Source organism: Bos indicus x Bos taurus, chromosome 18 (genome assembly GCF_003369695.1).
Source record: "Bos indicus x Bos taurus breed Angus x Brahman F1 hybrid chromosome 18, Bos_hybrid_MaternalHap_v2.0, whole genome shotgun sequence".
NCBI lineage: Eukaryota > Metazoa > Chordata > Mammalia > Artiodactyla > Bovidae > Bos > Bos indicus x Bos taurus.
This window is the reverse complement of record NC_040093.1, coordinates 2,742,183-2,755,134: the sequence shown is the minus strand read 5'-3', so window position 1 is coordinate 2,755,134 and position 12,952 is coordinate 2,742,183. Positions and strand designations below refer to the sequence as shown.

Genomic DNA, 12,952 nt, shown 5'->3' with positions numbered 1-12,952 from the left:
GGACTGTATAGTCCATGGGGTCGCAGTCGCACACGACTGAGTGACTAAGCACAGACTCCTGTCAACTTCATGTTATTCCATCAGGAGGAGCACAGACAGGTTCTCTCACCTTTTCTATGACTGAGTAATAATCTTTTACACGTGTGTGTGTGTGTGTGTGTGTGTGTGTGTGTATCTTGGCATTTGTAACAACATTTGTGGACCTAGAGGGCATTGTGCTAAGTGAAATAAGTCAGATAGAGAAAAACCAATTACTGTATGATCTCATATATGCAATCTAGAATACAAAACAAAGAAAACAGTCTGAGAGAGACTCATAGAAACAGAGCGAATGGGTGGTTGCAGGAAGGAAGGGGGACTGGAGGGGCAAAACAATGAAGGGGACAAACATCCAGTTATAAATAAGTCACAAGCATGTAACTACAGCCTGAGGAATACGGTCAGTAACATTGTAATAAATCTGTGTGGGGATGGATGGTTACCAGACTTACTGTGGTCATCATTTCAGAACATATGCAAATGTAGAATCCTTATGAGGTGGACCCGAAACTAACATAACATTGCACATCAGATATATTTCAATAAGATAAGAGAAATGAGGAGACTTCCTGGTGATCCAGTGGTTACAGCTCTGCACTTCCACTTCCAGGGGGAGAGCTTTGGCTCTCTGGTTGGAGAACTAAGATCCCCACATGCCGTGTGGCCAAAAATAAGCGAACCTCCACTAAAATAGGAATATTCACAATAAACACATCTGACAAAAAAAGTCACGTGCCTAATAAGAATGAGAAAGTATCCCGTTATTTAGTAAAAAAAAAAAAAAATAATAAAGTTAGTTAGCCCCAATTTTTAAATGAGAAGATGATTCAAATAGACATTTCACAAAAATAAAATTAATATCCAAATGGCCAAGGACAGACGGAAAATTTCACAAGTTCATCAGTTACCAGAGACATGCAAAGTAAAACCACAAAGGTACCACCACCCCTCACAGAGGGGCAAAAATAAGAAGGTGGGAAAGCAGAGGGGCGGGTTAAGGATGTGGGGCAACCAGAATGCTCAGAGTGTGAACTGATGCCATCACTTCGAAACATATTCATAAGTACCTACTGGAACTGAATAAATGCACAGCACAACACACGGCAATTACACCCCGAGGTTTATTCCAACAGAAACGCACATATACGCTCGTCGCTGGACATGAATTAAGACATTCAAAGCAACACTTTCCATTCTAATGTAAACTGGAAGCTAAGCAAATGCCTCTTTACACTGGAGGGGATGTACGCATGGTGGTGATTCACACAGTAAAATACTCCACAGAACCCAGAGTGTTAGACAAATCTTAAAATATTCGGTTGAGCAGAGGAAGCCACACACACACACACACACAAAGAGGCTGCAGAGAATATTCACCCTGAGATAAAGAAACAAAACCTGCAATTTTAACCCATGCTGTTGAAGTCAGCAAAGTCATTACCTTTGGAGTTAAGTTACTGGAAAACGTGAGCGCTCAATGTGTGAAAATTCACCAAACTGTGCGTTCAACATGTGCAATTTTTTGTGTATTATACTTCAATAAAAGTCAACACACACACAGAAACACATCAGTGAAAAACTGCTGAAAAACCCAAAGACAAAACCTTAAAAGCAGGGAAAGACATAATTTTCAAAGGAGCAACAGGAGGAGGCACAGTTTATCTGCACAGAAGTGGTTAATGCCATATTTAATGTGCTGAAAAAGCTAACTGCCAACCTAGAACTCAAGGGAACATCCATCCTTCAAAACTGGAAGTGAAATAAAGATATTTCGGTGGGCAGCGAGAAACCGTATCCATCGCCAACAGAATGCCAGGTTTGCTCAGCCCAGACCACACCCTCTCCACTCCCTCTTCCCTAGTCCAGGGTTGGAACACAGCCCCTCAGATAGAACTAGGTTTCTGTTAATAGGAAGACTGAGCACCGGTGCTGTGTAGACCACCATCACCACCTGGCAGAGCTCCTCCCGGGAGAAGCGGCTGTTCCCTGGCCTCAGGGACAGAGGACAAGGGATTCCATGACGGGGCTCCTGTCCTGCAGGCTCCGTGTGCACACACGCCTCCCACCCCCAAGCCCTGTTCTCATTTCAGCTCCCAGCTGAGGGCCCCACTGGGTCCCAGGCCCAGCGCCAGGTCTCAAGGTCTGTCTCCCCATCACTCAGCTCTGGGATTTTGTGTGTGCTCACCGGCCAGCCCTGCCTCCCCCGGTTCCAGCACCGCCTGGGGAAAGGGGCAGAGAACACATGTGATAAGATATTTTTAATGCACTTGACACCTCCTGGGAATGTAACATATATCGCAATATTAAACACTCAGAGGAGGGTTTCGGAGTTTTCCATTTTCAATACGAGGAACCGTTGGCATAAAGTGATGCAACTCTTTGCCCAAGAACAGAGTCGGGACTGATGGTCAAGTCGGTGTGCTGCACAAAGTGTGTTCTGCTCACGGGTGGAGAATGGGGCTCCCCCCTCGGGGTGCACCCGGAGAAGAGTTGAGCCTCCTGGGAGCCCAGAGGGAGGAACAGCTGGGAGCCGCCCCTGGGTCCCCTTAGGGGGAAGTGTGACAGGCGGAGAGGGCGCTCTTCCCCTTTGTGTGAGGCTGTTGGTTGGAAACCGCCCCATAAAGGCCCGGGGCACATCCCCTTCTGTGCAGACTGCAGGCTCCATCCTTCAGCACCGAATCCAGGGCGCGTCGAGACAGGGCTGGGCCATGGCGCCTGGGCCCTCCACCCTCCTGGGCCTGGGTGAGTCTGGGGGTGCTGGGACGGATTCCAGGGGCAGAGGGGCTCTGCTCAGCCCTGACTCCAGCCCAGGAGACGCCAGAATCCTGGGGGGCAACGTGGTTCCCCCTCCATCCCCGGGGCTGCGCCCTCAGCTTTGGCCCAGACCCAAGTGACGGGAAAGGTTCGGTCCTGGACACGGACTGGGTGTGGGGTGAGCGCAGACTGAGCCGGGCTGGCCTGGAGGAGAGGGTCGGGTTGTCTGAGATTTCTTCAGAGCGAGGAGAGGGCTTGCACTCAGACGTAATGTTGTGGGGGGCGGTGTTGGGAAATGATGGAAAGACACCCGGCCACCCCACGGCTCCTCGAGGGCCCCGAGACTGCGGCCAGTGAGGAAACTGCGAGGCGGGCACCTTCTCACTAGAGCTTCTCTTCCAGCGCTCTGTCTGGCCCAGACGGCCCGCACCCAGCAGGGTGAGTCTCCCCCAAACCCCCGCCTCCCCAAGACGGACCTCGATGAGAGCGGAGAGGATCGGGGGGTCTGGGGGCCCTGGCTTATACCCCGAGCTGCTAACAGCCCCAGGGGGGGACCCTGGCCCGGGTCTCCCTTGTCCCCCCTCTGCCCTCGATGGCCTCGCAGGGACGACCCGACCCTCAGGACCGTGCTGAGCCCGCCAGCTCGCGCCCTCCTCCCCCCGCCACCCCCGCGAGCCCAGACCGCCCCCCCCCCCCCCCGCCCCGCCCCGAGTCCCGCAGCCCCGTGCAAACAGCGCTCGCTTGCTGAGGACCAGCCCGGCCGTCTCCAGTCTCCTCCAGCCTCCTCCTCCAGCCTCCCCTGCACCACCCCCTCCCTCGCGGCCCCCCGCCACCCCCCCCCCCCCCCGCCCTGTGAGGATGGCCGCTCACTGGGTTTTCCCGGCCCTCCCCACGGTGACTTCTCCGCCCTGCCCCTCAGCCCGGGGACAGTCCTCCACGTGTGCTCTTAGCTCAGGAACCCCCTCCCTCCACCCCCGGGGGGGCAGCTCGGCCTGGGCAGGCGCCGGGTATTTCCCGTATTTGTGGAGCCAGAGGCACATGGAGGCCTCAGTAAACGGATGGACAGATGGATGGGAACTAGATGTGGGGGAAAGAAAGAGGGAGGGGGTGGGTGAACGAGTGAGTGAGGAGCGCACTCTGCCGGCCCCTGCCTGTAGGGACTTCCCTAACTGAGGCCAACTTCCTGCTTCAGGGCTGCAAGTCCTCCTCGACCCCCGACCCCCCACCACGACCCCCACCACGCCCCTGCCTAGTTGAGACACGTGGGGTTTCCAGAAGCCTCAGTGACAAGGACACGGAAATACACTGGGATGGAGGAAGAGAATACTGAGAAAACCCAGGGATGGTCCCTGCAGACTCACCCTGGACACAGTGACCCTCACCCGCCAGGGAACGTGGGACCAGACCTGTGCTCCAACTCCTCCACAAACACACACACACTCATGCACATACATGCACACACACACACATGCACACACCCACCCACATATACACATGCACACACCCCCACACACACTCGTGCACATACACACACATACCTGCCCACATACACACACCCCCACACACATATATACCTGCACACACACATACACCCCACACACACCCGCATACGCACACACATATATACTGCGCACAGACACACACACACACCCATACACACCCCCACACACATACACACCCCCACACACCCATTCACACCCCCACACACCCATACACATATATACTGCTCACAGACACACACATCCCCATACACACCCCCACACACATACACACCCCCACACACACCCACACACATATATACCTGCACACGCACACATACACCCCACACACACCCGCATGCGCACACACATATATACACCCCACACACACACCTGCACATACACCTACCCCCCCACACCATCTTTCCCAGCACAGGCAGTGGCCCGTCCCTTCAGACCCAGCACAGGTCACTCCCACCCACTCAGAGCCCTGCTTTGCTCGTCCCAGGAATGAGCCGGGCATCCCACCCTGTGTCCCCCTGCCCCTCTCTCTGGAGTGGCCGTGGGCAGGGAGGGAGCCGCCCCCAGCTGCTCTGTCACCTCCCATGTCATTCTGAGCAAGATGTGACCAAGTCTCAGGGTCCTTACGTCAGTGGGGAGACTAACCGCAGTGGTGGGAAGTCACCTGCCCCTGGGACGGGCGGGGGGTGGGGCTGTCCACTGCGGGGGTGATGGAAGTGTTCCCAAACTGGATGCTGGTGAGGGCTGTACACCTCTGCAAGCTTCCAACAAGAAAAAGAAGCGAGAGAGTGAATTGTGTTGTGTGGTAATTCTCCACTGCTGCTGCAGCTGCTAAGTCGCTTCAGGCATATCCGACTCTGTGTGACCCCATAGATGGCAGCCCACCAGGCTCCCCTGTCCCTGGGACTTTCCAGGCAAGAGTACCGGAGTGGGGTGCCATTGCCTTCTCTGGATTCTCCACTAAAATGCGAAAATTATGCTGTGTGGTGATTCTCCACTAAGATGAGAGCCAGGGCCTGGGGGGGACGCCTGGTGAGCTCGCCTCTGATTTCCTTCCAGGGACCATCCCCAAACCCACCATCTGGGCTGAGCCGGGCTCTGTGGTTCCCTTGGGGACCCCTGTGACCGTCTGGTGTCAGGGGACCCTGGAGGCCCAGGTGTTCCATCTGGATAAAGAGGGAACCTCAGTCCCCTGGGACAGACAGAAACCCCCAGGGCCCGGGGACAAGGCCCAGCTGGCCATCCCACAGATGACCGAGCAGCACGCAGGGAGCTATCAATGTTACTACAGCACCCCCACTGGCTGGTCAGAGGGCAGTGACCGCCTGGAGCTGGTGGTGACAGGTGAGGGACTCTCGGGGGCCTCGGGCTCTGCCCTGGGGAGGGGGTCTGCTCTCAGGGGGTGTCCCTCTCACAGCCCAGCCCTGGGTGGGGGAGAGGGGAGCCCCACGGATTCAGCTGCCTCCTTCTCTCCTAGGATCCTACAGCAAACCCAGCTTCTTAGCCCTGCCGAGCCCTGTGGTGACCTCGGGAAGGAACGTGATCCTCCAGTGTCTCTCCCTTCAGGGATTTAACAGATTCTTTCTGACCAAGGAAGGAGAAGATGAGTCCTCTTGGACCGTGGATGGAGAGCGACACCCCGACGGGCAGATACAGGCCCTGTTCCCCGTGGGCCCCGTGACCCCCGGGCACAGGTGGACGTTCAGATGCTACGGCTTTTACAGGCACACCCCCAGGGTGTGGTCGGCCCCCAGCGACCCCCTGGAGCTCCTGGTCTCAGGTGAGGAATCCTGTCCTGATCCCATACATTTGTGCAGACAAGACAATGTACTGGGGTCTCTGCTTCCAGGGGAGCCCCTGTGAGAGGGTGGGGAGAGGAGCGTGGGGCTCACAGGACAGACACACAGACTGAGACACGGCGAGGCCTGGGGCCGGGCCGGGAGAGGGGGGGTTCATGGGGAAGCGGTCCCTACAACCCAGCGCGTGTCTCTCCCCAGGGCTGTCTGGGAAGCCCTCCCTCCTGACCCTGCAGGGCCCTGTCGTCACCTCTGGACAGAACCTGACCCTCCAGTGTCGCTCTGACGTTGGCTACACCAGATTCGCTCTGTCCAAGGTGGGGGGACAGGACCTCCCTCAGCGCCCTGCCCGGAGGCCCCAGGTGGGGCTCGCTCAGGCCGACTTCCCCCTGGGCCCGGTGGGCACCATTCACGGGGGCCGGTACAGATGCTACGGTGGACACGGCCTCTCCTCCGAGTGGTCGGCGCCCAGTGAGCCCCTGGAGCTGCTGGTGGCAGGTGAGGAGCCAGCGGGTCAGTCGGGGACCAGACTCTGCACAGGCCCCACGGGGGAGCCCCAGGGATGATGCTGGGACCAGGGGAAGGGGTCCCGGGGAGGGACAGAGAGACAGGGGTTGGGGAGGGGAGAGACTCGGAGAAACAGAGACAGCGCTGAGGGACCAGAGAGGCCCACGGAGTCTTCCTCAGGACCAGGCCCAGTGCCCGCACCCCCTTCCTCTCTGCAGGACGGCTCAGAGACAGACCCTCCCTCTCGGTGCGGCCAAGCCCCTCGGTGGCCCCGGGGGAGAATGTGACCCTGCTGTGTCAGTCAGGAAACAGGACGGACACCTTCCTTCTGTCCAAGGAGGGGGCAGCCCATCGCCCCCTGCGTCTGCGCTCCCAGGGCCAAGACGGGCGGTACCAGGCCGAGTTCTCCTTGAGCCCTGTGACCTCAGCCCACGGGGGCACCTACAGATGCTACGGCTCACTCAGCACAGACCCCTACCTGCTGTCACAGCCCAGTGAGCCCCTGGCGCTCGTGGTCTCAGGTGAGGCTCAGTGGTCAGCTCTGAAGGAGCCCCTCCTTTCTAGGGTGGGAGTTGGGGGGCTCTACAGAGAGTCAAGGAGGGTCACGCAGATGGGGACCCAGGCTTCAGAGGGACAGAGGGAAACGCTCCCCCCACGCCCTTTCCCACATCCTGTCACTGGACTTCTCAGGGGTGGGGGGAAGAGGCAGAGAGCCAGGGGCAGCTGCGGGGCCGTTTCAGAGACGCGCTGAGCAGAGTGGGTTCCAGGTAGCTGCAGCCCTTCCGCAGCCACAGGGGTCATCCAGAATCCTCTGGGGACCCCAGTCCCTGACAGGGGCTAAACGTAACAGCTCCTGAAACAACGGGGTCTCTGTAAAGTGAGTGGACAACTGGCCCCAGGCCTGTCCCTGGGTCCTTGGCTGATCTGATTGAACTCTGCTTCCAGTCTCAGCACACATGGTGTCCTGGGGGCAGTGCTGGAAGTTGGGCAGAGAAGCGGGGCAATTGCAGCCTCCAGGGGCTCTGAGGCTGATGGATGAAGGGTCGGGGCCATGGAGCAGGAGATGCTGGGGCCCAGCCTCGTGTGGGGGGCAGCAGGGCTGAGGAGGGGAGAAGCCGCCCCACCCTCAACCCCTTTCTGATTCCGCAGGAGGTTCAGAGGATCAGCCCGCCCCTCAGTGGAGTCAGGAACAGCAGAGTAAGAGTGAGGCTTTTGGGGAGGTGGTGGTGGGTCCGGGGCAGAGCAGGGCTGAATATGCCGCCAGTTCAGGTGTCTCTGGAGACACTGATGTGGACTCCCTCACCATCACCACCCCCCCGTGCAGGCCTCAGCTTCTTCCAGTGTAAAAGGAGAGACCCATGCCCCAGATCTTAGATTTCCTCAGTTCTGACCTGGGTGTGACCCTGCATCGGGCGAGGAGCACAGGGAGCCCCCGAGGAGGTGACTGTGGGGGCCTGTCCCCTCCACTGCAGCATGTGGGGAGGGAGGAGAGGACCCAGAGGCCCCTCCACGAAGCCTACCCCTCTCCCTGCCCCCTCTGAGGTGGGGGAGGGGACGGGACAAGGGAGGACCCTCAGCTCCAAGTGAGACCCTCGGACAGCCCCCTGCAGGTGAGGGGCCCCCAGAGTAGGAAGCTGGTGTCCTCCTGGGGGCCAGCTCAGGAGGAGCTCAGGGTGCCCATGGCCCTGGTTCCAGTCCCAGCTCTGCCACCTCCAGGCTCGGTCACCAGGACCCGTGAGTGATCTCCCTCTCTGTGCCTCAGGCTCCTCGTCTGTAAAACGGGTGGGATGGGCTGGAGATGGATGCACAGACCCCAGCACAAGTCTGCACACGGCCCTGGTTCCAGTCCCGGCTCTGCCCCGTCCAGGCTGGGTCACCAGGGCCCGTGAGTGATCTCCCTCTCTGGGCCCTCAGTTTCCTCGTCTGTAAATGGGTGGGATGGGCTGGATGTGGATGCACAGACCCCAGCACGACTCTGCACACAGCAGGTGCCCAGTTAAAGGGCCCCCATGGCTCACTCAGGCATCTCTGGTGCCCCAGGACTCACGTGGTACCTGAGTGTCCTTATCGGGGTCTCGGTGACCTTCGTCCTGCTGCTCCTCGTCCTCCTCTTCCTCTTCCTCCTACACCGGGGTCAGGACAGACGCAGGAAGTCAGGTGAGTAGGGAAAAGGGTGACCAGGGCCCCTGGAGGCTAGGGTCTTCGGGCTCCACTCAAAGGGAAACCTAACAGATGAGAAGGTCAGCTTAGAAAACATTGTCCAGAGACTCAAAAACTCAGAAGGAAACACCCACTGTCAGCTCACGTGCACTAATTAAAGCCATTTCCCTCTTTTTCAATGTCACGAACACAAAACACGCACCACGAGCCCAGGCTGCCTTCTCTCCTCCTGAATCCCACGTGGAGGGCAGGGGTCACCACATCACCGGGGCCAAGCCTCTGTCCCTCTGAGGCTCTCGGAACCCCGCCCAGCGGTGCCCCTGCTCAGAAAGGTGGGGGACCACACAGCACCCGCCGCAGGGGTGTAGGGTGGGGGCTCCAGCCCTGAGGCTCTTGGAACCCCGCCCAGCGGTGCCCCTGCTCAGAAGGGTGGGGGACCACACAGCACCTGCCGCCGGGGTGCAGGGTGGGGGCTCCAGCCCTGAGACTCTCGGAACCCCGCCCAGCGGTCCCGCTGCTCTGCTGCAGGTGCTGCCGTGAGCGACGCACACTGAGGTGGGGCTGCAGCTGGACCATCGGGTGAGACCACAGACCTCCTGTTGACAAACTCAGCCCAGCGCAGGCGCCGCTGTGCTCACACCCCAGCTCCAGCCACGCCCACCCCACCCCTCCTTCCCGGCTCCCTGGGTCCTGCTCTGACCCCACCCTCCCCTTGCCCTGTGACCTCATGGCCCCTTCTTTGGGGTGCCTTTCTCAGCTCCGTGTCCTCTGGCTGACCTTCTGGTGTGGGAGTGCAGCCCCAGGTCTCATGAGGACGCCTGCATCAGTGGATGGCCCACACGGCCCCCAGCCCCCTCCTTCATCCCCAGCAAAGGGCGCGGGAGAGCGGGCGCCACCCCCCAGGCCCTGCAGGTACGGCAGGTGCTCAGCTCGTGGTGAGAGGGGCCCCACGCCAACAAGCTGGCGGAGTCCCAGAATGCAAGGTGCTGACAAGGAAAGTAAATCAAGAGACGGGACTGGGCGCACGGGGCAGGCAGACTCAGGAGGAAGGTCCTGAGGCAGGAGGGACGCGCTTTATCAGGAAGACGGCTGTGTGCCAGGCCAGATGAGCAAGAGGTCTGGGCTCAGACAGAAACCAGGGCTGCACAAAGCACCCCGAGGCTCCCGGCATCAGGAGGCCCCTGGAGTTTCCATCAGGAGAGTGAGCTGACCTGGCCCGAGGTTCCAAACCTCCTCTTGGCACAGCGGGGAGCTGGCTGGAGGACGGCGGCGGACCCAGGAGGCGCCTGTCCTGCCTCACTGTCTCCCTCCAGCGCAACAGGCCCCCAGGAGGGGACGGTCGCCCTGTGAGCCCCTGAGATCACGAAGGCAGGAGGCGCCCAGCCCCCGCCCCCGCCGTCCTCCCGGTTGGGGGGATTCCGGGAAGGATGGAGGGATTCCGGGAAGGATGGACAGACACAGCAGATGGGTCCCTCCTCTCCGGGGCCCCAGGCGCCCCATCTCACACACCTTCCCCCCCGCAGGCTGTCACATCTGAAGCCCCCCAGGACGTGACCTACGCCCAGCTGAACCACTCGACCCTCAGAAGGGGGACGGCCGCACCCCCCAGCCCCCTGGCGGGGGAGCCCCCAGCAGACCCCAGTGAGCACGTGGCTCTCGCTGTTCGCTAGCCCAGGAAGGACCCAACCTCAGGCTCCAGAGATGAGATCTCAGGGACCCCAGGAGGCACAGGAGCTGCCCAGCAGTGGGCACAACCTAACGACCAGCAGCCAGTACCTGGGCTCCTAACAGACCACCAGGAGCCCCTGGGACCCTTTCGGGTCAACTTGTACCCTCATAGATAACCAATATCCTGGCATTCATGAAATAATGCAACAGACTTGTCTAAAATCGTGTGTGGATGAAAAGAAAACTGGCTCCAAGCTCTACTCCCTCCTGGAGGCTGAAAGGGACAGTCTCACTGAGTTTCTGGGAATAATGGAACTTATTAAGCTGGTGGGAATCGGGCTCCCTGTCGGCTGAGGGTCCTGCCCAGCTTCCAGCAGCTGTCCCAGCCCTTGCCTTGTGGGTCCTCGCTTCATCTTTGAAGCCCAAATGGAAGATGAGACTTGCTGCCTCTCTCTGAATGTGTCTGCTGCTCCCCTCTGCCACTGCTGAGGACCCGGGTAACTCTTTGGACCCCCCTAGCTAATTTAGGATCATGCCCCCTTCTTCTCTCAGCTGCAGCTGCATGATCCTTTTTGCCATGTGAGGTAACACGCCACAGGCTTGGGGAATAGGAAGTAGGCATCTTTTTGGGGGGTCTTTATTCTGCCCATCACACATTGTAAGTGCGTGCACCATTCAATGGTCACTCGTAAACATATACAGTTGTGCAGCCATCACACACACCAGTCGCAGAACACATTTCTCCATCCCTCAAACTTTGCTTCCTGTCTGCAGGTGCGCGCTGATCTCTGCCATAGGTGGCCACTGATTTGCTTTTTGTGTTTATAAATTTGCTTTTTAGGATATTTCATATAAATAAGATTAAAAATATTGAGTCTTTTCATCCAGGCTGTTTTCCTAAATTTAGCATAATTTCTTTTGAATTTTTTTCCGTGTGTAGCATTGACCTATAGCTTCTTTTTTTCCTGTTGACTATATTCCAGGGATTGTATGTACTGTGTTTTGTTCATTCATTTACCAATTAATAAACATTTGAATTGCATCCAATTGTTGACTATGATGAATAAGCTTGCAAAAAAATGTTCCACTATGTCTGTGCGTGTACAAAGATAAATGTGTGCGTTGAGAACCAAAACCAAAAGCAAACATAACAAACAGCAAGACAACACAGAAGCTGGAAACTGTTTTCAGTAAATGACAATGTAGACAATATGCATCAAGGGTATGAATTTAAAACACCAATATGTGCAGGAAAAAGATGATGAATTCAGAAGATTTAGAACCGTGAATGAATACATTACAAAAGCCTAAAAAAATCAATGACCTCACCACTCACACCAACAATTTAGGAAGGGATAGTAAATTATTTCACTTGAAGGTAGAAGATGGGAATAATAATGCAGACAATCAAGAAGTAGAGAAAATCAATTAAGGCAAAAAAGCACACTCATTCTTGACAATAGTCATAAATCCTAACCACCACAACCCAGGTAAAAAGAGAGAAACCATATTTTTTAATATCATGAACGAAATCGCAGGCAGCAGCACAAATCCTACAGAATTTATTTGGTGACGAACATGAAACATTTGATACCAACATCCAGAAAATGAAGAGGAAATGGAAATATTCAAGTGTACAATTTCCTAAATAGACTTAAGATTAAATGGAATATTGATCACTTTATTCATTGGCTTGGTGATCAAATGCCCATGATTGAACTATGTAGAATCTAAAAAAGTTGAAATGAGAGACAAGGAAGGTAGACTGGTGGTTACTAGAGTTGGTGTGAGCGGAGGGGGAGATACTTTGGTCTAAGGGCACAGACTTGTGGTTATGAGCTGAATAAGGTCTGGGCGTTCGGCATAAGGCAGGGTGATGATAGCTAGTAACACTGTATCACATTTCAAGTGTTGTGAACAGACCCTAACCACAAAAAAGGAAATAGTAGCCGTGATGATATGCAGCGGTTAAGTGAAGCTGTGGTGGTAACTAGTTCCACGTGTGTATCAGTTCGGGATGCTTTGCTGGAGATTATGTATTCATTTTCTTAACAAATGACTGACTGCCTTTATCTGACTGTGCTGGGTCTGAGGTGGGGCCCGTGGGATCTTTGATCTTCTCGCAGCAAGCGGGACATGCAGTTGGGCATGGAGGGGTCCCGGGAGCCCCCACTCCGCCCCTCTGCCTCTGAGGAGGAGCCCTCAGTGGAAGGACCGGCTCCTCCCTCTCCCCCGTCCCCACCGGGGGCAGGGGCTCCCTCTGCTCTGACCACTGTGGTGTGCACGCTGACACAGCCCTGCAGTGTGAGCTCCTGGATTTCAAGGAGAAATTGGCTTTGTTACTAGAGTCCTGTGGGGCCCCGTATCCAAGGGTCCAGAGACCCTCTCTTCACAGACAGAAGGCTTCAGCCTGTAGACACCCCTAACACCAGGGGGTCACAGGGCTCCCCTTGGCGACCGTGGCCCTGGGTTAGCCCAGATGGAGGGTCTCGGGGGATTCCTGGAAAGGATGTGGAGCTGAAGCGTCTG

The 12,952-nt window shown here is 56.8% G+C and overlaps 1 protein-coding gene across 1 annotated transcript in view; it reads left to right on the top strand.

Annotated features, from left to right (window-relative positions):
* Positions 1-2,680: 2,680 nt before the first annotated feature.
* The window catches only part of LOC113875937 (leukocyte immunoglobulin-like receptor subfamily A member 6), a 131,758-nt gene continuing 121,486 nt past the window's right edge, over positions 2,681-12,952 (top strand). The window contains exons 1-11 of the mRNA XM_027514654.1: positions 2,681-2,781; positions 3,196-3,231; positions 5,352-5,636; positions 5,770-6,072; positions 6,290-6,586; positions 6,814-7,116; positions 7,745-7,792; positions 8,358-8,480; positions 8,636-8,752; positions 9,284-9,334; positions 10,279-11,470. Of these exons, the coding sequence (XP_027370455.1) occupies positions 2,748-2,781; positions 3,196-3,231; positions 5,352-5,636; positions 5,770-6,072; positions 6,290-6,586; positions 6,814-7,116; positions 7,745-7,792; positions 8,358-8,480; positions 8,636-8,752; positions 9,284-9,309 (1,572 nt within the window). The 5' untranslated portion in view covers positions 2,681-2,747 and the 3' untranslated portion in view covers positions 9,310-9,334; positions 10,279-11,470. Of the gene's footprint in view, positions 2,782-3,195; positions 3,232-5,351; positions 5,637-5,769; positions 6,073-6,289; positions 6,587-6,813; positions 7,117-7,744; positions 7,793-8,357; positions 8,481-8,635; positions 8,753-9,283; positions 9,335-10,278 lie in introns of the transcript that reaches the window.